Source organism: Poeciliopsis prolifica, unplaced genomic scaffold, assembly GCF_027474105.1.
Source record: "Poeciliopsis prolifica strain line A6 unplaced genomic scaffold, Auburn_PproV2 SCAFFOLD032, whole genome shotgun sequence".
NCBI classification, from domain to species: domain Eukaryota; kingdom Metazoa; phylum Chordata; class Actinopteri; order Cyprinodontiformes; family Poeciliidae; genus Poeciliopsis; species Poeciliopsis prolifica.
The window spans coordinates 2,122,759-2,149,831 of record NW_026562407.1 but is presented as its reverse complement, the minus strand read 5'-3'; the positions used below and the strand labels follow the sequence as shown (position 1 = coordinate 2,149,831).

General features: G+C 40.7%; 2 protein-coding genes across 10 annotated transcripts in view; one reads left to right on the top strand and one right to left on the bottom strand.

Annotated features, from left to right (window-relative positions):
* Positions 1-5,671: 5,671 nt before the first annotated feature.
* On the top strand, positions 5,672-21,684 carry rcor2 (REST corepressor 2). Its single transcript, XM_055051202.1, has 13 exons — positions 5,672-5,900; positions 11,212-11,337; positions 12,099-12,155; positions 13,020-13,100; positions 13,220-13,272; positions 13,362-13,523; positions 14,931-15,055; positions 15,355-15,421; positions 15,499-15,741; positions 16,055-16,132; positions 16,291-16,348; positions 17,613-17,854; positions 19,005-21,684. The coding sequence occupies exons 2-13, from the start codon at positions 11,214-11,216 to the stop codon at positions 19,335-19,337; spliced, it is 1,623 nt and encodes a 540-aa protein (XP_054907177.1). The 5' UTR covers positions 5,672-5,900; positions 11,212-11,213; the 3' UTR covers positions 19,338-21,684.
* A 1,832-nt stretch (positions 21,685-23,516) lies between these two features.
* mark2b (MAP/microtubule affinity-regulating kinase 2b) overlaps positions 23,517-27,073 on the bottom strand; it is a 60,121-nt gene continuing 56,564 nt past the window's right edge. For 5 of the 9 annotated variants that reach the window (XM_055051129.1, XM_055051133.1, XM_055051128.1 and 2 more), the window contains 3 exons: positions 26,846-26,884; positions 26,228-26,337; positions 23,517-25,911 (listed from right to left, as the gene is read on the bottom strand). In XM_055051129.1, coding sequence (XP_054907104.1) covers positions 25,562-25,911; positions 26,228-26,337; positions 26,846-26,884 — 499 coding nt within the window. In that variant the 3' untranslated portion in view covers positions 23,517-25,561. The remainder of the gene's footprint in view (positions 25,912-26,227; positions 26,338-26,845; positions 26,885-27,073) is intronic. The other 4 variants (XM_055051127.1, XM_055051130.1, XM_055051131.1 and 1 more) reach the window with 2 other exon arrangements.

Here is a 27,073-nt window from a genome sequence, read left to right as displayed (position 1 = left end):
ACATACACACGTCCTCCTGACAGGGTTCATATCTTAGTGACGTCAGAAGATAGTGTAGCATGAGTAGTTTGGATATTTCAGGTTTTCACATAGTTATATAAATGGGGGAGATTAGCTAAAACTGTCTAATCCAGATTGTGATTACATACTAATTACAAAAGGCAGTTTTCAGATTATGATTTTGATATTTAAATGAAAAACTTATCAAAAGTAACATGCCTCTATATTTAAAAAAGTATGTATGGATAACATAAATGCAACAACTAGCAGTAAGTTTTTTACATCACTGTGGAGGAGTTTTCTCCAAATTTTGTTTGCCAAATTGTTTGCCAAATTGTTTTAATTTAGCCATATCTGAGAGTTTTTCGGAGTATAATTAACCTGTTTATGGCAAAGTCTCTGACTGATTTAAGTCTAGACTTTGAGTAGGCCATGAAAAAAAAATTGACCCATCAAGCGGGTAATAATGTGCTGCGGTAATTTGCTATATAAAGTGTTTTTTGAGTAAAGTCATCCCATATGTCACTGTAAGTGTTGTTTTTCAGCAAAATTATGAAGCACCGAGATTTAAAACCTGAAGCAGCAGTGTGCCATATTGACCACTAGATGGCGATAAAGTGACATTAAACTGCCAAATCACACTCCAGTCCCAAAGAAGTTATTAATAAAAAAAATAATAATAATAATTGTGCTGCTTCATAAAATGGTTCATACAGCATTTTATTAATAAAATTAGATGTTTTTATGATAAAATTATAAATTTATGGGGGTAGGGGGTTGTGTATTTATATTGTTCTATCTTTAAAATGATGGTAACTCAAGCAATATTTTTTGCCCCACAAGCAGAAACTATTTCCAATATTTTTATTTGAATGATCTGGGAGAACCTGGTTGACCTTTGATTAGCAACCCTTAAGCTATTTATTATTATCTTTAAAACAGTGATGACAAAGCAGATTGCTGGACAAACATGCACTAACTTCATTTAAAAAAAAAAAAAAAAGGTGTTTGATGCCATTTCTGTTTTTTAAAGATTTTTAATAACATGGACAAGAAGCCACTGAACTACACTGGAGGAAAGGGTGCCTGGCTTATTTGATCACTTCCACAAGTTAAAGGTTAAATTATCTGGATATTTCTATGTATACTGGAAGACTTGAAGAACTCCCAAATTACTAATCTCTGGTTAAAACGTGCTATTGGCTTTGATTGAACAACATTGTTTTTGTGCCTCCCCATGGGGTATAAAAACGTGTTTTAGTCATATGACATTGGATGATCACCTAGCTCTTGAAGTATCTAAATAAAGACTTTGTGTAGGGGTTTCTGTGAATCTCAGAGCACTAGCAGCAGATCTCCACAGCAGGCAGATGGCCTTGTCTCCAAACCCCGCCTACAGTCTTTTGTCCTCAGGGAATCTGTCTCTCGGCTGTTCACAGAAACACCTTTTTTTTCCAGTCGTCAGAAGGGGGCGCAGTGGAGCCCATTTGAAAGTGAGGCCTAGTGTTCATTGCAACAAGCCTTTTCTGATTGCATGCTGCAGCAGGAGAGGCCAGATAGTTTCTGCTCAAATGTTCTTGTCTCTGTCAGTAAGCACAGCGGCGCAGGGGAGGAGAATAAAATGCAATAAAGAGCCCTGACCACCTCCACCCACATGTATACTGTTATACCTGTAACTACAGACACACTCAGCTGGATGAGAAAGGCTGGAAACAGGGGGGAGGATGAGTGAAAGAATCAGCAGTGCAGTGTGGAGAGAGGATGAAGATGGGAATGAGCTGGGCGCCTGCAAGCCGACAGTGTGCTTCATATCTGCCCTCAGGACCAAAACCTTAAATCAACTCTGATCAATTGTGTTTAATTTTCTGTGTCTTGCAAAACTCTTCATAATTTTGGTCATGTTGCTCTCAAACTTCAGTGTGTTTTTCTAGGATTTTATGTAGCAGAGCCAATGTGACATTTTTCACATATAAAACACAAAAAGTGTTTTATATGTATACTGGAAGACCACTTCCAGTGGAGCCAAATTGCTCTGAGACGTCACTCAAAGTCCAACCATGTGTGATTTACTATCAGTGTAAATATACATGTTTCATGAAGACTTCGAGGTTTGCTTTGCTTTGTTTCTCCAGAGCAGTACATCACCGGTTGGTACAATTTGGTAAGTTATTTTATCTGTTTCGTGGACAACCTCCTTCAGTTGTACATCCATAGAACGACGGTACAGTGAGGGAGGAGTTACTGCCGTCACATAACAGTCCATTGATCAGGAGACAGAAAATGTCATAAGAACAAGGCATACACACTAGCATGCAACGTTAGGCCTTCTGGCTTGACCCGGCATCCCGGTTTATGTTGGAGTTATACTTTGTCACTTTTGAATTAAAGTTTGATATCAAACTGATTGATTTGTGATAATATTTTTGTGAAGGAATGAACGTTTAAATGATCATTTACTTAAACTCATATTTTGGCAACATTTTATTGAATTAGCTGGCAGTGTTTTGTAAATAGTGACCCAACAGAAATCCCTGTCAGGGCAAAAATATGCAAATATTCCTCCAAATTCTGTCATTGTAAAGCCGAGCAGGAAGCTATTCTGTGAAGCTAGTGACCATTAGTCTGTGTCCTGAATTTATGTTCGAAGAGCTCTCTTCATTTGAGGATTTCATGACAACAGGAAGAGTCTTCAATCTGTTCAGTCTGATTCTTGGATGGATGGACGGATGGAGGGATGAGTTATGTAAAAATGTGGAGAGGAATGCGAAGGAAAACAGACGAGGGGCAGACTAAGAGACAGGCGAGAAGAAGGAAGGAGACAGGTGGAGAGCTAAGGAGGTGGTGGAAAAGAGAGGATGGGCGGAACACCGAGCTACAAGAGAGGATGAAGAGGAGGAGGAAGAGTGGTGGATGAAAGGAGGAAGCTAAGAGGGAGATATATAACAGTTGTTCATTAGTGAAGATATGTTAGGGATCGGAGAGACGGTGGACTAATGAGAAAGGAGACAAGGAGGAGAGGAGAGAAGGTGCAAAGGGTGAAAATGAGACTGAAGAGGGAGGAAGAGGAGCAGGGGAGGAGAGAGGTGGGGTAAGAGGTGGGTGGAGGAGAAGGGGTGGTGAGGTGGTGGAAGTGAGCGAGGCGAAACTGGTTGGGGGAGGGGAAGGGAAGAATTTGCACGTACGCACACCACACAAACACACACTGTTGAAACTGCAAGGAAAGAGGAAGAGGAGAATGTAGAAGAGTGAGATGATGAGAGCAGGAAAGACGCAAGAAGAAGAGGAGGAAGATTTGGAGAAGGAGGAGGGTAGGGACATGAAAAGAGGTGAGGTTATGAAGGCGAAGGAACAGATGAAAATGGAGGAGGATGAGAGAAATTAGGACATGGAGGAGAGGAGGAAGAGAGAAAGTTACAGAAGCAAAAAGACCGACGAAACTGGAAGGTGAATCAATCAAATCAAGGAGGAAGCAGGAGCACTGAGGAGGAGGAACAGGAGGGAGGGGTGGAAAGCAAGGAAGATCATGGAGGAGATGGTGATGAGCTGGGATGAGGAAGAGGAGGAGGAAGAGGAGGTGGAGAAGCCTGTAACAGTCTGCTGCATGTCAACAAGTAACCCTTGTGAGGGTCACAGCAGGTTGTTGCAACAGCTGTCCATAAAAACACTCTATATTCTGCACTCACACACACACACACACGCACACACACACCCACGCACACACACACCTACACACACATCTACGTGTGTGTATACAGGTGCACACACAGATGCAACGAAACGTCTGCAGACACAAGGCCGGGACTCGTCTTCAGCTTTTGACATTTTAAATGAAAAGAATAATAAAATGGAGCGGTCTGAGTCTGTGCAACTGAGTCGCAGCAAGTTCAAGCACAAAGTCACGCATGCTTCTGGGGACACTGTCTCTCTCTCTCTGCCTCTCTCACTCGAACACACATACACACACACACATGCGCACACACACACACACTCGCAGCAGTATGGAGCCATGAACGTGCCAAGTGTGGAAATAAAGATGGCGGTGCGCTACGGAACAGATCTAACAAAGAAACCTTAAGCTACATGAACCTAGCTGAATTGAACCGAACCCTTTGCTAAAAGATTCTTTGAAATCATACAAATGTACAGCGCTCCGCAAAGGTATTCACACCCCACTAACATTTGGTCACATTACAACCCCAACTTTTATTGTATCTTACTGATTTTTATGTGAAAGAACTCAAAAATAGTTACTACCCATTCCTCTTTGTAAAACAATTCAGCCCTGGACAGACTGGATGGAAAGAGTCTATGAACATAAATTTTCAAATCTTACCACAGACTCTCAAATTTGATTTAGATCTGGACTTTGACTAGGCCATTCTACTAGATGAATATCCTTTGACACAAACCTCTGGATGTATCTTTTTGGTTGTTTTTCTACTGGAATGTGAATGTTCACCCCAGTGTTGAGTCTTCTTCAGCCTCTAACAGCTTTTCTTCCAAGATTGTGCCATATTTAGCTCCATACATCTTCTTATCAACTCTAAAAACTTCCCAGTCCCTCCTGCATTTCCAAATCTCTAGTTTTACATAAAGTTTTGTGTTCACTTCTGTTCCAGAGTTTCTGTTTCCTAGCATTAGGTTAAATTGGCACAGTTTTGCAGTACTTGCTGACAGATTTACTTTCAGTTGTCATCCTAAATCAGTAAGTATTCAAGTCCTTGACTGACTTGAATAGAAAATGGAAAATACATAAACACTTGTTTTATTTCTAAAAAAAATGAAGAAACCAATTTAATTTCTAAGGTGAAACTTTAATTTTCTGATTTCAATGTAGAATCATCCAGGAAGGTGGTATCATAAGCAGGCTGTACATTTGTAAACAAAGACAGTTGCCCTACGTCACCTCATGCAAAAAAACAAAAAACAAAAAAAGAAAAAGATAAATAGTCCAAGTTCTGATTTCTGATTTTGCATTTCTATTTTGTACGGTTTAATGTACATACATCAAGTACAAACTAAGTACTGTAATTTGCTAAAAGCTCAATTTCCAGACATGAGCGATGGTAAAATGTCCTGGATGTCACCATCTGTTGTTGGCAAGCACTGCTCATCCACGTTTGCTTTTGCCACACCTTGTTAAATCTGTCTTTCAACTGATTTTCCTTTATTATTTTAAATACTGGCACTTCCTGGCCTCCATACAGTTGTACCCAGCACTCACCCTTTCTTCCAACAAGCATACACCAGTGCAAGTCTGGACAGCCTGCCTCTGCACAGAGATGCACAGCTGACGAATCACTCCGCCAGCACACTGGCAAGTAGACCCTAAATTATGGGAATCTGATGGATGGCAGATAGGACTTTGATTTAACTATTGCTTTGCTAAACTATACTCATAAGAGATGTCGCGTTGTTATATGCTGTCTATATGAAAACACTCGAGGGAAGTGGGTTGCTGCTTGTTTAAAAGAATATTCCTTATTAGTGAGTTTTATTTTATTTTATTTTCTTTAATGGATGAGTGAAACACTATACACCCTGGTATTTATGATATGATATACAGTTGAGAGAAATCTCAATTTAATAGTTTCAGAGGACTATTTTCAGTCAATCCCAACGGTTAACTGGGAGAGGCGGAGCGGATGTCCACCTCACTTTTACGCGGATGTTGTCCGTCCCACGCTCACTCACGGCTCCTTCCATCTATCCCTGCACTTCTCTGCGCTCATCAATTAGGCACAAATTAAGCCGCTGTGGACGCTCTAACTGCCGTCCTTTCGCAACTTTAAAGAGGATTGACTTCTGCGGACGGGGGGTGGGTGGGTTCCGGACAAGTTTTGTGTTTTTGGAGCGCCGGGTGGGGGGGCGGGAGGAAGCGGAGAAGAAGCGAAACGCAGGTAAGAGTGTGTGACTGTAACCTCCACTTCCAACTGCCCGACGTTACTAATGTAACGCGGGGGGAGGGGGGAGGGGGGTTTAGGGGGGGTCTGGAAGCCGGCCCCGCGAGCGAGCTAGGCGGCTAGCGCTAGCATCCCGACGAGCAAAGTGGGGAGGACTTCCAACTGCACTTTGTGAGGAGGGAGGGCGGTTGGTGTCGCCTAATTTCGATGATATCTATCCATATATATATTTTACCGTTCGGCTTGTGGCCATCACTCCGACCGTTGAAACTGTTTCTATTCCGAGCGTTGGGTTCTGAAACAGTTGGGGGGGAAAATAGTGCTGAGAAAGTGGAAGTTGTAAGAGAGAGAGAGAGAGAGCGACCTTCGCATGGGGGAGAAACAAAAGGACCTTAAAGTCTGACACACACTGATGATGACTGCTCTGAAAATCTGCCCAACTGTTTATTTACATATTGGACACCACATAGAGATGCGTTTATATGCGTTTATATGGAAGTGGTTTAAAAAATCTTTTGAGATTTAGCTTGAAATGATTTTAATTATCCATAGCCATGATGTGAACTTTGCCAGATGTAATCTGCAGTAGGACTTGAAGCTTTATTAATCGGCCTTATTTGTACGAATCTGAAGTTATGGGTAACGCAAATAAAACAGCATTTGTACTCAAAAGTACTATTTTTAACATGTTTTGTTGTGTTTATCTGTAATTACTGTCTGGATATATAAAGATGCCGATTTAAAAGTTATTGAAGCATAATCTTATGTATGTATTTGTGTAGATTTATGTATTTATGGCATTTTTAATGATAAATGGAGATTATATAGTTTAGTTTCAGGTGTTTTGGCTTGTTTATATTGATCGAGGCTACCCATATTTGAGGCTACTGCGTTGAAAAGTCCATAAAAGTAAAGTGAACCTGAGCGATATTAATGCTTGTTTTGCCCGCTTAATGGGTGTCAAAATCTTTATTGTAGCAGCAGTAGTTTATTTCTGAATGTTGATGGTGAAGTTGGATGGGGCAGCTGCTGTTGTCTTTGGGAGGGAGGGGGGCTCAGGGAGCAGCGACAGACAAAAGACCTCCAGAGAGCCTCTTGCATTGTCTGCCTGTAGCTGCTGGTTGGTGTGATCCCAATCTCTCGGATTGGGAAGTTCATCCGGCTGCAGATGTATAAACTGGTCAAATTAAACGTGTTGAATGAGAGATGTGGTGCTAATCTAGGGAGCCTTTGAGTCCTCCTGCTTTGTTCCGGTTGGGAAACTGAGGATGATGAAGTGTATGATGGAAGGATAAGGGCTGGGAAAGTTCAGGCGTTTCGGAGGCGACTGTATATGATGATGGTTATAATCTGATATCATTAGTGAGAAGCCAGGCGAACTGTGTGGATCTGCGTCTTCTGAATAAAAAGCTCTGATTTAAAGCAGCTCAAATCACATTTAAATGCTCTGATTAAAGAGGCTGATGCAATATTCCCCCACTCTCATCTCAGATGCTGTTGGTTTTATGTTTCTTTTGCAATAGATTTTACTGACTTGCTTGGCTTTTGGTGAGTTTAAAATGTTGTAAAAATGTTTAATTTTAGAATATTTGGTTTAGAATGATGACATGCAGAGATTTGATATTTAAGTACTTCAAAACTTTTTAAATTGAACTTGAATCACCTTGTGATGGACTGGCAACCATTAACCAGTGGAAATGGAATCCAGCTCCTTGTGACCCTGCAAGGACAAACATGTATAAACAATGGATAGAAAGACGGATAAACTGGAGTTAAACTCAATTCATTGGTCCACTGCATATGAAGACACAAAAAGGAAGTGGAAATCAAAAATATTTATTGTAATCTCAGGGTTTCCCCAGAAAACTAGGGCAATCATCCAGTGTTTTTAGTTAACAAATGTTTAAAGTTGACAGGAAATTTGAATACATCACTAGGTAATTATGTGTCATCAGAAGACATTATTAACAAAACCTTAACAAGAACTATAAAGTCTTAACGAATGCAAACAATTAAAATACATATACATTTTTTGCACTTCAGTTATTTCAACCTAATTTAAGCATATAAAATATTTTGATAATTTTTCAAGCACAACAGCTTGAAAAATTTAACCATGTATAAGTTTTACTGGTAAATTTAACCAGTAAACTGATATCAACAGGAATTACCAAGCTACTGCTCTTGGATTTGAAAAAAACCAAAAAAACTTTGATTTTTATTTATTTATTTGTTTCTTTTCCTGTCATCCTCATCTAGACTGATGCAGTTGTTTATAAATGTTTAATTGCTGCTTTGACTGATCAAATTTAGGCAAATTTATCCATTTTATGTCTTGTGTAGAACAACTACCACCATGCACCTTGAGTAACGGATGCATGATGTATGTCAATATCAGCATCATTATTGGTCAATGTTAGTCATTTTTTACTTATTTGTATTGTACAAGTAAGTAAAACTGGGCCAGTATTGATATCGGCCCAGATAGGGAGACGCCTCTGATGCAGCGCAGGATTATGGGATGTTTTAACTGAAGCAGAGAAGAAATGTAGTTGCTGTGATTGCGTTTACGTGTCAACAGTGTAGGGAAATAAATGTTATATTGGTTGTTGGACATTACAGCAGTATGAATATTGGCTTTTGGTATATGTTTTCATATCAGTGCACAAGTTCTCTTGTTTTTCCTCTTTTGAAAAGTGACTGTATGTCAGTGAAACAGCTGTCCTGATTAGACAGCTGTCCTGATTAAAAAAGAGAATTATAAATTTGATCATAGAAACTGAAATGTTTCTGTTGCATCTAGTTTTTAGGAACTGCTTGGAGTGCAGGCTGGTGATTTTTGCTGAGAATGAATTTTGGCTAAAGACCAAATGACGCCCAAGGGGGTTGCTGTGGTGTTTGGGTTGACAACTCAATCTTAAAGGTTAATGGTCATCATCAGTGTGCATTTAGTTGAATACTAGAAGTCAGAGAAACAGTCGCATGAACTAATCCCATCATTTCCATTAAAAGGTCTAGGGTGATTTGAGACACTTTAAGGAGTAGGAGTTTTATGTTCCCCAAGGTACTAATTCAAAAACTTGGTGACAACAATAATTCTGGTTAACACAAAATTAGCTGAGTTGGGAGATTAGGAATATTTCTAATGAGACTAGAATGCTTCCTTCAAAAATTACAATAATCTTAACCTTGACAGGAGTATAATGTTCCAGGAAAAGCTGCTCATGATTCTGCCAGAGAAGCTACCCTATGTAGTGGTGGCAGCGCAGGTTTTCATTGTGCAGCTCAAAATGACCTACATGAAAGAGTCATCACAAAACTAAACCTCACTGATTATTCTGACAGAGCTGCTAGATTTTGCTTTTGAAATATGTGGTTTATGTTAAGCGTTCTGACACATCAATGCTCTGAGAGTAAAAATGGGTGTAGAATTTTTACTCTCCCTGTTAATCACCAGAGAAGATCGATAACTTTTCATGCTTGCGTTTGCAGTCAGTAAAGTGGCGAATATTTGTTGTGTCGACGAAAGAAAGAACGGATTTAGTTAAATAAAAGCAAATTCTGGAAGTAATATTTACAAACGCACATTCTAGCCTGCATTGGGCAAGCTAAGGAGGCATGAAGCTGAAAGTTTTTAATGGCTGTCAGTGCTCAACCTGAACTCGGTAAAATTAGTGATGCAGAATGTGTCCCAAGTCCATACCAATGTTGAAGTTACCTTTTCTTAAAACATTAATAAAATGTCATATTTTACAACAGATTTAGCCCCAGATCTCCATCTCCTAAATGTTTGCATTTATACTAATGTAAAAAATGCAAGAAATGTTTATTATCCCGACTTTTCAAATAGTTAGTAAGTTCACCAACTCATGTCAGCAGTGACAGAAGTTGTTAGTTCTTAAAAGTAATTTAATGTAATTCATTGTAATGTACATAACTATGAAAACAAAGATAATATAGAGATGCATTGAGCAGTAGAGATTAGGAATATCTCAATCCCTGGTTTTGGCAGACAGAACCAATCTAAATAATTTAAGATCAAGAATCATGTTCTTCAAAACCTGGTAGCTTTTAAACTCAGGAAAATAATTATGCATTTAGTTAGCGTTACATTTCACCGAGCTTATTCACTGTAGCCCTTCGTCAGACTGTAAAGATGGCAGTTTTGACTCCACATCTAAACCTCACAATAAATGAAGAAAAACGAATAAACTCATGTTTCTTAACATTTTTCTTTTATGCTGATAAGAAAAAGCAGAGCGTAAGCTAATGGCTAATTAGACATTTCAGTTTAGTTCCTTTAATCGAATTTGGCAAAATGTAACGCTTTGATTTAAACATTTTAATTTTACTAAGTAGTTTTTCAGCTGCCCTCTGAGTTTTCTTGCACAAAGCAGGTCATGTGATGTAAAGAAATCATCATTGAAAAGCAGATAAACAGTTTCTTTGTGGACATTTGTACAGTTTGTAATACCATTTTACAGGCTAAGCAATAACAAATCATGAGTTGAGTTTTGTCAGCAAGCCAGATAATTTAAAGCTGTTTTTGACAGTTTTGTCACATTACACTGACAAACTTCAATGGATTTTATTGGGATTTTATGTGATGGACCAACATAAAACAGTGCATGATTATAAATAAAATCCAGTGTGAGGAACTGCCTAATTAGTAAATAGTCCACATCTGTAATTTAGTCTTTGTTTAAATCCATTTGTTTTCTGAAGGCCACAGAGATTTGTTAGAGAACATTAGTGAAAAAAACAGCATCATGAAGACAGCAGGGAGAAGTTTAAAGCTGTTGGGTCATAAAACAACATCCCAACCTTAATCCATCACCTGAAAATGTAAAGAGTCTAACACAACTGCAGATGTAACAAAACATGGCCTCCCTTTGTCAAAGGAATTTTCCTAAACATCATCTCACCTAACAGGCAGAGCAAGGAGAGCGTTAATCAAAGACCCAGGTAAAAGGCCATGGTTGCTCTGGAGGAGCTGCAGAGACAGAACCTGTCAATAGTTCGTCAGATCAGTCAAACACTTAAAACGCTCATAAAACACATTGAAGTTTGTGTTCTTAGTGGGAGAAAATGTGGAAAAATCTGGCACCTGTTCTGTTTTATGAGAATGTTGTGATTTTCAAGGATTCCAAGTTTAAAAGGCTGTCAACTCCTACATTTAACCCGACTTTGAGTCTTTGTTTTATTGCTGGGATAATCCCACCTAATCCATAAATGTCAGGGTTGGAGAACCGATCCACTCAGAGTGTGTGTGTGTGTGTGTGTGTGTGTGTGCGTGTGCGTGCTGCAGTCATGCCCTCAGTGATGGAGCGCTCTGGGGCCGGGGTCCTGTCCAGGAGCAGAGCCAAAACTGTGACTAACGGCAGCAGCCAGCCCCACTCTGAGGAGGAGAGCAGCGATGAAGAGCACGCTCATGGTAGACACTTGTTGAACGTTTTTTCTTCTTCTCTGCCGTTGATTTAATGGATTTCCCGGCCCAGATGACGCCAGCTGTTCTGGTGGAGTTTGTCGTACTGCTGCAGTGCTACAAGGCATCCCCTCCCCCAGCATCTTCCCACACTCATGTCACCCACTGCCTGAATGTCTGTCCTGTTTTTCTCTTGCCACTCACTCATTTGGCTTTAGCTTTTATATCAGACACATCTGTTAATTTTGTAACATTTCCTAGATTTTTTTACAGCCAGTTTCCTCCTCTTCAATCTATTTTACTCATGTGATGCATCTACTCTTGTTTCAGTTCTCACTAACTCTCCATTTCTATCTTCTGTCCCTGAGGAAAGCCTAATGTGTCTTCCTGAACCGTCTCTGTCCTCTGCTTGCTGTCCACTCTTCTGCTTTGAGGAAGAGTGGTTCATTATTCTGATAATATTACAGCTTTATACTCGTAAATTAAACAATTTTTGTAGCCTGCCCCTGAATTTCTTTTTTAAAAAATAAAGCAAGAAAAAAACTCAGTCAGTTCTGATCTGAAAAAAAAATTGGAGTGTTTATTTTTAAGTCACATCGCCCAGCCCTACTTGGTAGCATGGACGAAAATGCTTTCATGACAACAGAAACTATAGATTATTTATATTTATGTTTCATGCTTTATGTCCCGGTTTGAAAGTAACTGAGCCGCATCACTGATTACTGTAAACTTCCTGTCTGTAAACTTCCTGTCATCTCTCTAATACACAGACAGCATGATCAGAGTCGGAGGAGACTACCAGGCCCAGATCCCAGAGTTCAAACCAGGTAAGCCGGAGAGGCAAGGTGGTGGAAGGGACGGGGAAGGATTTTAATGTAACACTGATGGAATTTATGGACCATCAGGGACTGCAGATGAAAATGAGCCTCTATGGCCAAATCTGCCATGTCTACATGAAGGACTGAAACATTTGGTTTTATTTACATTTTAAATAATAAAGAGAACACAAATGTTTCACACTGTCTGAAAATCTCTTGAAAAATATGGATTTTGGGAAAAGATGTTTCAGGTGTGGAAGTGCAGGGGAAGAACACACATGGAAATATAACTAGTGCTTTAAAACAGAATCCTCCTTTCCACCATCTGAGTCGTAGATCTGTGAAAACCCATCCATCCCTTCATCCCTCCATTCATCCCGCCCTCCCTCTCTCCCTCTCTCTCTCTCTACATCCATATGAGAAAAATTTAATTGTGAACTTTTGGATTTACACTTTAAAAGACTCTGAACTATTAAAAAGAAACTCAAGAAAAAAACTGATCAGACTTTTTGTATCTGGATTAATTAATTTAAAAAACAGTATGATTTTGTAAATTTATCTGATGGTTCGCATCTCATCATAAAGCATTTGGCTCTGTCATTTACATTTACACTTCATAACAGTTCCTCAAATTGTTTTGTTTTCTGACTTCACTTATCAGAGAAAGAAATCGGATTCAACCATAAAGTATCATATATTTTTTAAAGGTTGTTTATTGTTTCAAAAATAGTCTGTAATAAATGTAATAAATAACCCCATCAAACATGAGTTCTAGCCTGAAGTGAAGAGTACAGGTTTGCTTTTAATGTATGAGGAAATGATGTTGAAGGAATAATTTGAACCGTATTAAGTTGTTTCTCTTCTGACCATCAGACAGTCCAGCCCGCTACAATGAGAAGGACCAGAGGAGCATGCTGGTCTGGTGTCCCAACACTCAGCTCTCGGATAACATGTGTAAGCTGCTTCCATCTCCACAGACTTGACGAAATAAACCCAAACTACTAGTTTCAAGGCTTAACTTTAACTTTCTATGGAAGCATTTTTTTCTTTCTGATTATTTGATGTAATTGCAGTGGATGAGTACATCCTAATGGCCAAAGAAAAACATGGATACAACATGGAGCAGGTATGATGTACACCAGAATGTTAGTGATAATAAAACTCATCTGGTGACCTTTCTCTGATCCTGATTTCCGGGCTCTCGCTTCCCATCAGGCTTTGGGGATGTTGTTATGGCACAAACACGACGTGGAGCGCTCGCTGGCCGACCTGGCCAACTTCACGCCGTTCCCAGACGAGTGGACGGTCGAGGACAAAGTTCTGTTTGAGCAGGCCTTCAGCTTCCACGGCAAGAGCTTCCACCGCATCCAGCAGATGGTGCGAAATGTCAACGAACACACAACAGAGGGTCTACAGATGCTACAGAAACATAAAACTTCTCACCTTTTTGTCACGTTACAACAAAAAACTTCAATGCATTTTGTGCATTGAAGTTCTATACATAATGCATTTATGTGTAGAAGTGAAATGATTCATGATTTTCAACATTTTCCACAAAAAAAAACACCTTAGAGGTGGTTTTGTGCATTTTATCACAATAACGTAACTGTTGCCTTCAATTGCTACAAAAGTGCCATATGTATATCAAACATAAAGTTAAAGAAATTTGATCCCTTGAAATTGGCCTCTGTCTCTTTTAAGAAACTAATCTTTCCGACTCTCGGCCCTCAACACATAATCGCAACAGTACTCCTCCATGATGCCATTTGCATCCGATCTTAGCGTTAAATAGAAGTAGTTTATGTTATAAGCTTTAGACGTTTCTCAAGCTCCGTTCTGTCATATGATCGTCTGAACATTAGAAAAGTGAAAAACATTACGACAGTCCATCTAAACTGACATGCTGGAAAAGGAGAATATTGATCAGTGAGGCAGCGAAGAGGCTCATGGTGACTCTGGAGGAGCTGCAGAGAACGACAGCTCAGGTGTTGTAGTAGGACCAACACTGATCGTCTTCCATGACGACAATCTGGTCGTCGTGGAAGAAAGCTGCTGAAAGCCTTTGAAATGCTTAAAGTTTAACCCTAATCACAGTGGAGCAAAGACGACCTGAACAAACCATGAAACCGTGAAACAATTTGAAGTTATTTATAACTTCTCTCTTCACAATGATGCATTACTAGTTGATGGATCAAATAATGTACATTTAGGTAAGGAATGCATGAAATATTGGTGTCAACAACAATATCAGCTGATTTTATTTATTTATTGTTTGACATATTGTCCAGCAAATTGTGCAGGATGATAATTTGCCACAAAAAATATTCTAATAAGTAATATTGTTGTTTTGATACCATTTTATGATAATATAGTGACATTGGCGTCATAATGCAAGTTAGTTTTGTGAAGAACACTTCAGACTGGAAGTGGAAGATACTTTAAAAATCCTAAATAAAACGATAAAGACAATAGAAATAAAAACACAACCAAAACCAGAAATAAAATCGAATATGAAGTCTCTGTAAGCAAAATTTTTCTTAAAAATATTATCAGAATGGAAATTATCGAGCTTATTTTAATTGATCCTGCAATTAATTGATTTATTGCAAAGTATAAATCGGTAAATATTGCCATAATCGCCGTGTTACAGTCAGAAATCGTTGTCACATTTTCATTTCAATGCATCCCTAATTTAGGTTTGTCGTTGTAGTGTGACAAAATCTGGACAAAGTTTAAAGTGTAATGTAAACTTTTCTAAGCTGCTAACATTTGTTTGTTCTGCAGCTTCCAGACAAGCTGATCTCCAGCTTAGTGAAGTATTACTACAGCTGGAAGAAGACCAGAACCAGAACCTCCGTCATGGACCGACAGGCCCGGAGGCTCATCAACAAGAGAGAGAAAGATGACAGGTGAGAACGCGTCTGTTGATAAATGCAGGCGAAAGGAGAGAAGGACGATCCCAGACGAGATGTGGCATTTGCAGAACTTCTTTGTTAAATAACACGGGATGGGTACGTCATCCTGGGAAACAATTCTCATGAATATAAATGAAGCAGACTCGTTATTTCTGCCCCTTCCAGCTGACATGTGGAGAGTGTAAGACGCCATTTGGAGATTTAATTAGGTGGCTGGATTGAGACGGAGCTTCAGTACAGACCAATTCTTGTCTAATCTATTTCTGTTTGTCTTTGTTTTTTTTTTCATGCAGTAACGATGAGATTGAAGAAGGAGAGCCAGGTGAAGACAGCGACTTGGAGGTCGATGCTAAAAAAGAGGTGAGCGCCACAAATCTCAACTTTTGAGTCATTTTCTACCTGATGTGGACATGGTGGCGCCTCCTCTCTGCTCTCAGGCCGTAAAGCAGAACAGCAGCAGCAGCAGCAACGCAGAGAAAGCCCCGCCCAGCCGGTCCGGCCCGGTGAAGAAGGAGAGCATCGGGGCTCAGTACAGACACCACCCGCTCAAAGCTCGCCGCAGACCGCCCAAAGGCATGCACCTGGACCAGACCGACATCACAGCTCTGTCCACCTCCCACGATGCCGGGGTTCTGTCCGTACGTCAGCTGGACACACACCTGGTGTCGCTCAAGAGACAGGTGGGTTCACGGACAGCAGTAAGACATCGGTGTCCTCAGTGTGCTGCTGTATTTGAAATTTACTGCAAGGTAAAAAGAGAAGGCAATTCCAACCTGTCCGTGTTTAACGATACAAGATTGTATGAAAAGGTTTTTGTTGAGCAGGTAAAACTAAATAAACAAAAAACTCATCTTTGCATTTTTAATTTAATGGATTTTATGAACTGCCAGTAGTTTAAATTTGCTCGATTTATTTCCTGTGCTAAAAGGTTTGGACAGCGCTATGATTTTAAATAAACCAAACCTAATTGTCTTGCTTAATTTTTTTTCTCAGGTTCAGTCGATCAAACAGACCAACAGCAGCTTGAAACAGAGCCTGACTGAAGGTGTCGACGTTTTCAGGCCAGCAGAGGTAAAACTCCTTCTGTCTCCTACCCGTTTCTTTAGGATGTTCTCCGTTTATTTGTCTGCTTTCCATCATGTAGGATGGATTAGTTTTGATCTGTTTGCTTCCTGCCGCCTCGCTCAGTGACTCTAAAATGTCTCCTCCCTTCTTCTTCTTCTCCTCAGCCTGCCCCGAAGATGAACTCTCGTTGGACCACAGAGGAGCAGCTGCTGGCCGTGCAGGGTGAGTAACAGCCAAGCGTCATCTCCCTCTCCCACAGAGTCTGCTGTCTGTCCGCGCAGCCAGACAACACATTCATATTCTTCACACAGAAGCCGTCTGTGCTGCTGCGGCTCGCGGCTTTTCTCAAATTTGGAGTTAGTCAGACAGAGCCAGTCAGAAGTTTACATACATTAGGAGTGGGGATGAATCTCGTATTAGTATTTCACATTTAATGATTTATGATTGGGATGATAATAAGTGGAAAAACAATTTTACTAATATCTGCCCGCACTGATTTGTTTTATTGGGGATTTTATTTAATTCTTACAGGATTCAAATTATACTCATTTATAAACACATTTCCACTGTCACAATATAATTATTGATCAGATTTTTGTTTTAATTATCCGAAATACTGTCAAATTGGTGACGTAACCTGTTATCATTCACAGTTTTCACTTTGTGCCGTTGTTCATGTTTAACCAGTTATAAAGCACAGAGGTGAAACATGAAACTCCTGCGGTTTGTGTACATATGTGAATGCTAAGCAAACCGAAGACCGCTCCAAAAGCAGGAAGTGCACTGTAGAGTAGTGCATTCTGGGTAAATACAACCAAAACAAGCTAGTCTAGTCTAGACCATTCTAGTCTACTGCTAGTCTAGAATGGTCTTTTGCTAAAAACAAGAGAAATCCTACAATCACTAAACTGACGCCAGTCCGTTTCTGTTGTCATTTAGTGAAGAAGGAAGTTGTGCTCATGTCTTCTTCAGAGGTTTGTGTGTCGTTTCTTTCAGTGTTTCTTGGTGCAGCGCCCTCACAGGCAGCAGAGGGAACAGGTTTTTCAATCAGTTGTTTGAACAGTGAGAGTGAATCTCACATATGAAAATATAAAAAATGTTGCAACTGTGGTACTAAATCGAACCAAATTCATCAGACTGTCGGGTGTGAAAACATCCTAGGATTACTCCACTGTTCACTCTTCTCTGTCTTACTTATGATATGGCCACATTTAAGCTTGTCTTAGTGAACATTTTCTGTCTATTGACATTGGAGTAGATAGACAGTAAACTTCTGACATGTTAACAGAGGAAACTCATGAAGCCTTCAGTTTCTGCATAAAGTTCAGTCAACAGGTGAGGCTCGTTCCCTCCCCGCAGCTGCAGACTTGCTGCCCTCCATTTCCCAACCACAGGAGCGCCTGAAGCAGCTGTGCTCACATCGAGGTTAACTGTAGATGGAAACGAAGCTCCTCCTCGATCCGTTAACCTGACGTCTCCTTTTCAGCCATCCGTCGCTACGGTAAAGACTTCACAGCCATCGCCGAAGTGATCGGCACCAAGACGCCTCCTCAGGTGAGCTCGTTCTTCGTCAGCTACCGGCGGCGCTTCAACCTGGACGAGGTGCTGAGGGAGTGGGCCGCCGAGCAGGTGGCCACCAGCCGGGACCAGAAAGACGGCCGCAGGAGCAGCGAGGAGCTGGCGGCCAACGGAGGAGGAGGAGGAGGAGGAGGTGGCGAGGAGGAGGAGGTGAGGCTGCAGGCTTTATCACAGCTGGTCAGGGTGATCGGGCAAGCTCTGGTAAAACAGTACATCTGTTTGGTTATGAAAGACTTCATTAATGGAAGACATTTCTACTTTCAGTCAGGTGACTTCTAATCACCAGTCTGAGCAAGTTTAAATCTATAAGGACTATAAAAACAGCAAAACACTTGATTTTCACTTAATGGATAAACTAAAAATTTAACTGTGATGATAAAGTTGTACAGTAAAATGAAATGATTTCTTAAAAACAACCCAGAACATTTATAGATCTGATAAAATCCTGCAGGTTTACTATGGATTGATGACAGGTTTTCTTTTTGAACAACGTGCAACATGCCTCAAGATGTTTCAGCTGAAGCTGGTCAGAGTTGATGGGAAGGTTGGATGCAAAACAAAAAACTAAATTTGTTGGAGGCTGCAACAGACTTGGACAGTTGCGGAGGAAAGGTTTTATTTTAAGTAACATTTACTAGCATATGAAGCCAACAGTCGGCCGCAATTGATGTGCTTCCACTATAAACCCAGCTTAATCTGTTTTACCATCACAAACAAATGAAGCTCAGCCTGGAGGCCCACCAGGCTTATAAAACACTGAGGTAAACTCTGAGAGCTAATGTGAGCTTCTCCCGCTTCCTCTGGCATCGTCACCAATAGTCAGAGCAGAGGAGACCCACTCCATCCACTCCACTCTGTCCAAATCAAACGTTAGTAAAGCTGAGTAACGTTGCTCATCAGTGTTTGTTATTCCATCTCCTGACTCACCACCAGGGGGCGTGTGTCAGCGTGAGATAAGACCCAAGGCTGTCTGAAGAAAAGCCATTATAAACCTCCAGGAAATTCAACTGCAGTCTTCTCTGGTTAACCAAAGAGGGCAGCACTGAGACGGTTTTAGGCAGAATATTGCAGCATTAAACACATTTACATGAAAATATCACTGAACAGAAAAATAAAGACAGAACCCTAAATAACCTGTTTGGTTTAGTTTTGGTGTTAATTTAATTTTTGGGGATTGGGAAACTTTTGTAAACTTCTTTACTCGGAGAAACGGAAACCAAACAAACAGTGAAAGGTAAAAACTCCAGAGATGAACCTTTTCCACCTGAACCAAACCGTTTTCTTCTTCTCTCCTCCTCAGGTGAAGATGGAGGACTCCCCTCCAGACCCCTGCAGCTCCTCCTCTCCTCCCTCCGTGCCCCCCTCCTCTCTCTCCCAGCCCCCACCTCTGCTGCGCCCGGCCCCGCCCTCCGCCCCCCCGAGCCTCCTCCGCCAGCCGCCGCCTCTCCAGACGCGGCCGCTCCAGAACCGAGCGCCGCACAACCACCCCCCTCCTCCGCTCATCCGGCCCGCCGTCACCTCCTCCACTTCCTCCTCCAGTCTCAGGGGTTCTCCGCCCAGCTCCTTGTCCGCTGGATGCCAGATGCCTCCGTCGCTGGTTGGCCTCAAAGTGGAGCAGCCCAACTCGTACTGATACTAGGTTCTTCGTCACATGATGGTGCTCAGGTGAACAGCTACCTCCAAACCGCGGCTACCAACCGACGGGTAGAAACACGAAACTCACCAAATTGGAAGAGAAACACGAACATCTGGAAAACAGGAGGAGTCTCCCACATCTGAGCCAAACCTGCATTTTAAGACGGGTCATGTGAAGAAATCGCTTTTATTTCTGAGCTTCACTTTAAATGTTTAGACCCTTAGTGCTGCAGTGTGTAACTTTTATTTAAAGTTTTTTATTTTACGTATTTATTGAAACTGTCACCATGTTGTGACAGTTTAAGAGGCAGATAATCTGTGAAAAGTTCGATCTCCTCCCAGTACAAGTATTACCATCTGAAATGCAACACTCCCAACCAAAAACCACCAATCAGAGTCAGGAGGCGGGTCTTAGCGCTGTCAGTCAACATCACGTTCTAATCCCAGAAAAAACAGAAAAACCATCTGAGTGCCAACGATGGTGGCCATGTTCACTTACCTTAGCTCTCATGACAGGCTATGCTAGCTGCTGCATAGCAGAGAGCAAGGGGAGAAAGTGAGGGTAGGATAAGCAGTGCCAATCACAACGTGATTGACAGCGCTAAGACCCGCCTCCTGGCTCTGATTGGTTGTTTCTAGTTAGCACTCGTAGAAGATTGGGTCTTTTGAGGCTTTTTTTTCCCCACAGATTATATTTCCTACTGTACTGATATGACATAACGACAGTTTCAACAAATATGTAAAAGTATATTCTATAAAAGTTACATATTGTAGCTTCGAAGATGAGGAAAAAATGGTACAGGAGCGTAGAGATGTTGTTGTGGATTTAGGTAGTTGAATTTGTTGCTTCCAGTTTAAGTTAAAAAGACGAGAAGAGCTGCAGCTCTTCAGTATAACTGGAGCCTAGATAGACTGTTAGTGACTGTAAGTAGCGTAGATTGTGCATACTGATGACGACTGAGCACAAAGGAGGCAATGAGACGACGAGAACTTCAATCTGCTTACCTCTGGCACCTCAGAGTTCCAATTAATCCATTAAAGTCACATTTCCCATCATTGGTTTGATTATCACTTATCAGATGACACGCAAGTGTCACTTTGAAGACAAAATAAAACCTAAGAATGTTATTTGGTTGGTTGGAACCAGAAAAGGTTTGATCTGCTACTCTTCAGTGTGGAAGTTGCTACCGTCAGAAGACGAGTCAGTGAGGCGTTTAAAATGAAGAGGCAGACACTGGACTTCAACACAGCAAGGGTTTGTTCGGGTGGGAAGAGAGAGCGAGAAGTCCAGCGGAGAACATGAAGGCAGAGGAGACTGAAGAAAAGTTTCTGCTGGAAGGTTTTGAAGCTGCACTTTTATAAGCAATGTGTTTTTCACACCTTGTTAAAACTGTCACTTTTATAATAGAATATTGTCACCTTGCTAAAATAATGACCCAACTCTTTTTTTCTGTTTTTTTTTTCTTGGTAAAAAAAAAAAATATTTTAGGAAGGAGACTATATGAGACAGATGATCTTGACAAAAGAAATAATTAAGTTCCCTGTGGTTCTACTGCCACCTGCAGGAAGACGCCGCTTCCAGTCAAAAACAACCAATCAGAGCCAGGAGAAGGGTCTTAGCGATGTCAATCAACATATGTATATGCTGCTCAAACCCTCCACCTGTCTGTTACGTCGAGTTCTAAATGCTAAAGCAAGTTAGCATGGCTACCAAATTCAAAAATGCACTTATCAATTTAAACTGTAGTAGCAGCCCATATGCAAGGATGATTGACAGCGCTAAGCCCCTCCTCCTGGTTCGGATTAGTTGTTTCTGACCTGGATCGGTGGATTTGTGCAGATTACAATGGAAGAGCTCCCATCTCTTTTTCTTTTTTCCAAGATCTCTTATATTTTACTGCAGTGACAGTTTTACCAAATATGTAAAAATATTGTTTCTAAAAGTTACAAACTGCAGCTTCACTCTTACAGAAATCTAATCACCAAGTTCTGATTGGTGCATCAGAATGACTTCCTGCCCGTTTGGTCCAGTCAGGAGAGAGGATGCGTCCTCCTGGAGGAACTTCCCACCACTTGATAACTTAAACCAGTCCATCATGAGGAAACGCTGCAGTTTCCGTTTACTTCAATATCTTCTTTAATGCTGTCGACATGTTTGCCTGATGATTCCCAACTGGAAACAGAAGCAGTCCCATCACTCGGTTTGGATCCAAACGAGGACTGCCTTTTCATTTGTTTTGGTTCCTGCTTGTTTGTACCTGATGTGAGAAGTTGTTTACACTGTGGAGAGAACAAAAATCACTTTCTGTTCAACATTTTAGAATAAAAACCAAAATGACCAAACAGTTTTAACTCCTGTCGTGTTTTAAAGAGATCGATCCTGGATGCAAAGGGAGGCAGGACAGAACAGAGGGGGGTAGCATCCAAGAACAATAGTTTTTATCAAAATCTATTCAGTCTGAAAAAGTAATTAAAATATCATTTTGTAACTTTTCCTGTGCACTAATTAAAGATTTAATCTTTTCTGTGAATCAGTGATAATAAATTCAGCTGCTTGTTCAATGACAATAACAAATTTGAAAATCTGATCAACTTTGTGCCCTTCAGCAAATTGTACATTTTCGAGTACTTTACATAAAGATGCCTACTACAAATGGGAATATTTTTCAAGAGCATTATGCGTTTGTAGGACCATCCAGTTACGCTAAATGTAATTCACAAGTCGGTTATCATTTGCTACGTTTCAATTACAAATGTGATAAAATCTTTGTCAAAATATTGTGATGATATTTTAAGTCCATATCGCCCAGAGTACAACTTGAATAGAACATGTTGCCCACCAGCCTGCCAAAAAAAAACTGGCCACTAGATGGCGCCACATGGCAAAGAACTCAAGTTTGTCACAATTTGGACCTTTTCATTTGCCTTGCCAGAGGTGTAGACAAGGTCTCATCTTCATGAAAGCTACAATAAAATATTTACACTCCATGCCTCAACCTAAAGAAATTCATTAACAAAATCTTTGACATTTGTTCTAATGGAAAGGGTTAAAAGAAAAAAAAAAAAACATTTTCAGGCAAAAGTCTGAAAATGTCAGAGTGGTGGAGTGACCGGCTTGCAGCAGCTTCTGAAGCTCAGCAGGTTTCACTTGCTGCTGTAAAGGTCGGTGTTCATGATTCAATAATAAGAAGGGGACAAAAATAACCTCAGAGACTGAAGATCAATAAAAACTAAAAATAAGGGAGAGTCTGATCTGCCCAGATCTTCTTGATGTTTGGGGAAACATTTGAGACAAAAGTGGAAGGCTTGGGTGTAAATCTGTCAGAAACAGATATCCAACATAGTGAAGCATGGTGGTGGCCATATGATGGCCTGGGCTTCTGTAATGGTTTATGTAAATCAGCAATGCTCAAAGTCTAACAATTTTTCTTGCAAAAATGATTTGGCTGCATATTATTGGGAAGTTGCGTGGGAGAAAGAACTGCAATAGAAAGCAGTACAAAACCAATAGGAATTTATTTCTGTTCATTTTGATATAAAACGTATAAAAATCCAGTTAGCTTGTGAATATGTTTTTCTTGTAACTCAACTTTCCATTGATAGTCTTTTTTTAAAATAATTTGATGGTTTTATGCAATAACCTTAATATTTTAATAAATTGTCACACTGGTTTAGGTTTGATAAATAGAACTGATCCAATTGTGATAAATCAATTTTTAAAATAATTGTTGACTAATTTAGTAATTGATTATGTCATTCTAGTACAGAAACTCAAAAAGTTGAGTGGAAGAAAAAACTGAAAGGATGTATGATGCAACAGATGCTAATTTCTGTTCACTTTGATGTATGAAAAATTCACAATAAAATTGTTTAACATAAAAACATTTTAATTCCTTGTGTAGCACTTTTCCTTCCACTCAACTTTACATCAGTATGCTTGGATACTGCTGCAGCGTCGCCACAAGATGTTTGATGTCATTTTCATGTAATTTTAATTTTGATGAATTGTAAACAGTAGTTACTAGCTTTACTTTTCTTTATTGGATTTTTCATTTACATTTCTATTTCTATCTGAAACATTTGAAGTCTTAGTTGAACAGTTTTTGCTGCGTTACCTGAGAGGATCCTCTGGTTCGCCACCTGGGGAGGCAAAGCGGCAGCAGAGCGGAGTCAGGCCGTCATTATATCATTGTTTTATTACTATCATTGTAATTTTTCATTATGTCGTCTTTGCACAAAAAAACAAAAACAAATACATTTTCTTAAGGAGCTGATCGTCCCTCCCCAGAGGAAAACAAAAGAACAAAAAGTAATCCCACCACTACAGTTACACTTTCCTCAAAACACATTTAAAATCAATGTAAATTACAGCAATGTAAAACGAAAATAATGCAAAATAAAAATCAACCCTGAAAGAGATAATATAACAGCAACTGGCTGAATAATAATAATAATAATAATAATAATTAGAATCCAACACCCAGCACCTTAATACAATGATTTTAGAGAAACTGACGTATTAAAAGCTGAAAGGAAAAGTGTTGAGTTAGGTTCGACTAACTGAGGCTTCCTCACTGATCCGAGTTTATTTCTGAAGCTAAAGCGTCAAACGCAAACCAGAGTCCGCTTGGGTCTTCTTCTTCTTAGTTTTTTTTTCTTTTTCCGAGAAACTAAACTTTCTCCATCTGCTTCAAGCCGTTCTGGACCAACGAAAGGCCTTCTTTAACAGAGTAAAAATAATAAAAATAAAAAATAAACCAGCAGTAGTCATCATCACCACCACCACCATCATTAAATAGGTCAATAATCCAGGGAGGGTCGGTGTTAATCTGTGTTAAAGGTGCAGTGCACCCGAAAAAAAACACAAAACAAAACAAAAAAAAGGCAGCAATGATATGATCCAAATTCCCCCCCTTCCCGCACAAATCTGTACAAATCCCCAATAATTTCAACGACACAAAAATATATTATCAAATCAAAAAAAAAAAAAAAAGCAGAGGAAAATAATTCACCATTTGTCGTCAATTATCTTTTTTTTTCTCTCGTTGTTTCCAGTGATCTTCTATAAACACTCATCCTCCAAAAGTAAAAACAAACAAAACGACTTCCTGTGAGTTTGCTCTTTGGGACGCTCAACAAGCGGGAGGAAGAGGAAGAGGCTGACATTCTGGAGATGAAGGCGTGAAAACAACCAACCAATCAGAGGTGAGGGGGGATTTTCCAGGGGCACAAATAAATCGCTTGAGGACAAGGAAATGAAAAACCCCCCGATTTAAATTCTTCTACGAAAGGCAACGTAAAATCCTCCCCATCTTGTTCCAGTGCACAGCTCTTACGACGGATTGTTTAGACACATACTGAGAAAAAAAATAAAATTACCAAAATAAATTCGTAATATTACGAAAATAAAGCAATCATGAAAATAAAGTTGTAATATGTGAACTGTTGAGAATAAAGTTGTAATATTACGACAATAAAGTCATAATACTACAGAAATAGTCGTAATACGACTATTTTGTGATGCATCTTTATTCTCAACTTTATTCTGACTTTATGTACGAATTATCATTATGACTATTTTTCATAATACTACGACTTAACCTTGTAATATTACGATTTTTTGTACGAGTTCTCAGAATATGGCTATTTTTGTAATGCTACGACTGTTCTTGTAATTTTACTTTTGTTTTCTTAGCATGGCCATAACACTCCGTCATTTATCATAAGCCTTTTAAAAAAAGGAAGAAAACAAACGTAAAGATGGCGGCAGCAGAGAAACCAGAACGGAGTGAGAAAGGTGAGAGTCCGGATGTGTTTGTGCCGAAGGTGGGGAGAAAACGAAGGCGGCAGGTCGGGGACAGGGGTCCGTTCGCTTGTCGGGACGAGCCGGAGCAGAACCCGAACCGAACTCACCAGCAAAATAAGGCTCAAAAGATCGCTTTGCCCACCAGAACCGCCCGACAGCAGAACCGTGCAGAAAACGAATAAATACAAGGAGGAAAAACTGGAGTGGTCCGAGTGATCAAAGTGCCTCCTAACGAAAAAACAGAGAAGAATCAAACATGCAGAAGAGTGGAACGTCTCAGCAGAAGATGGCGGCCATCTTCTCCGTCTGCAGGTCTCAGAACCGGCAGCCCTACGCTTCAGACTGTAGTCTAGACAACAATCATGTTTTTAAAGTGATCCCGCCCCCCGCCGCTGGCATCAGCCCGCCGCCGCCGCTCACAGTTTCAGCTCGTTGGCGATCTTTGAAGCAATGTTCTTGAAGGCCATGGACGTTCCCGAGATCCGCTTGAAGCGCACGCCGTTGAGGGAGAGCCGCGGCAGCTTGCACACCTCCATCTCCCACTGGACGAAGTCGTCGTGCGCCGGGTTGCCCGACATGCACAGCAGCATGTAGCGCTCGCGCAGCTCGTACTCGCAGCTGTTGGAGTCGAGCACCTTGCGGATCTCGCGCATCATCTCCGTGGGCTCCATGGACGACGTGGTCTTCATGGACCAGGTGAAGCGCAGCGAGCGCGGCTTGGCGGCGTCCTTCTGGCTGGCGTTGGCCGGAGGCGTGCCGGTGCCACCTGCAGGCGGACCAAGGAACAACAACAACGTTTCAGTTTCTTTTTTTTTGCTTTTTTTCCTTCCACAAACCATGAACGCATTTCTGCAGCGGCGTTTAGGGTCAATACTGACGAGAAAAAAGGTGTAAATTTCTGTATAATTGCTGTGACACCCACAGCCACCTAAAAAATAATTATCAAGTTTTTTTTTTTTATCATAAACATACTGAGAAAAATCACGATAAAACATTACCTCTAGCCTAATAGACAATTTTCAATGGTTTAATTCAATATTTGCTGAAACGATTAAACGAGTTGAAGATATCTAGTGACCCACCGGTGTTTCCGGAGCCGGGCGAGGAGTTGTTCTCGTCGTTGTTGGAAGAGGAGGAGAGGACGCCGCCGGAGGTTTTCTCCGACTTGTCTACAGTACTGCTCAGCACGGATCTGTGAGGAGGAAGGGAAAGACGGAGAGGAGGAGGGAGAAAAGAGAGGAAAGTTTAAGATTCAAGAGCAGAACCGTAAAAAAAAGTGAAGTCAGAACAAAGAGTAGGTGGGAAACATGGAGGAGAAGCAAAACTGATGAGGATGTCTGGATGATGGAGATAAACTTTAAAGCTCCTCCGTGTGTGTTGGTGCGCATCGTGGTGCTCTGGGGTTTTTTTTTTTTTTGACCTTTTTGTTGCACACAAACACACACTTTGGAGCCTACATGTGATTTCCCGCTCTCCCTCACTCTCCCACACACTCATGACCATGCAGCTCACCCTCCACGCCATCGCTGTCACGCTCTACCGCTAAAAATGGCCGCAGCCCCCCCCTGATTGGACACCGGAATCACCATCACCAACCAATTACAGCTCCCCTCTCCCAGGCGGTCATCTACTGATTAACAGGATCTGTGCTACAATCTGAGGGATTATTTAATCTTCGGTCGGGTCGCTCTGTGTCTCACCTGCTGCCCTCATCCCGACCCTCTCCCTCATACGAACTCCTCGGAGAAAATCAACACAAGTTTAGTTTTTTTGCCCAAGTTCAGGTTCTCATAGGTGATTACAAAATAATGATAATTGTAAAAAGAAACATTGTTTTCTTCACCATGCCGTCCTGAACACTCCAGTCCAACCGTCAACGTTTTGATTTCAACATTTATAAATTAGAGTTGCTTTGGATTATTCTGAGA

Coding starts and splice junctions, on each gene's coding strand:
- rcor2 (XM_055051202.1), top strand. CDS start 11,214: ATGCCCTCAGTGATGGAGCGCTCTGGGGCCGGGGTCCTGTCCAGGAGC. Junction 12,156..13,019: donor GATCCCAGAGTTCAAACCAG/GTAAGCCGGAGA, acceptor TCTGACCATCAG/ACAGTCCAGCCCGCTACAAT. Junction 13,524..14,930: donor TCCACCGCATCCAGCAGATG/GTGCGAAATGTC, acceptor TTTGTTCTGCAG/CTTCCAGACAAGCTGATCTC.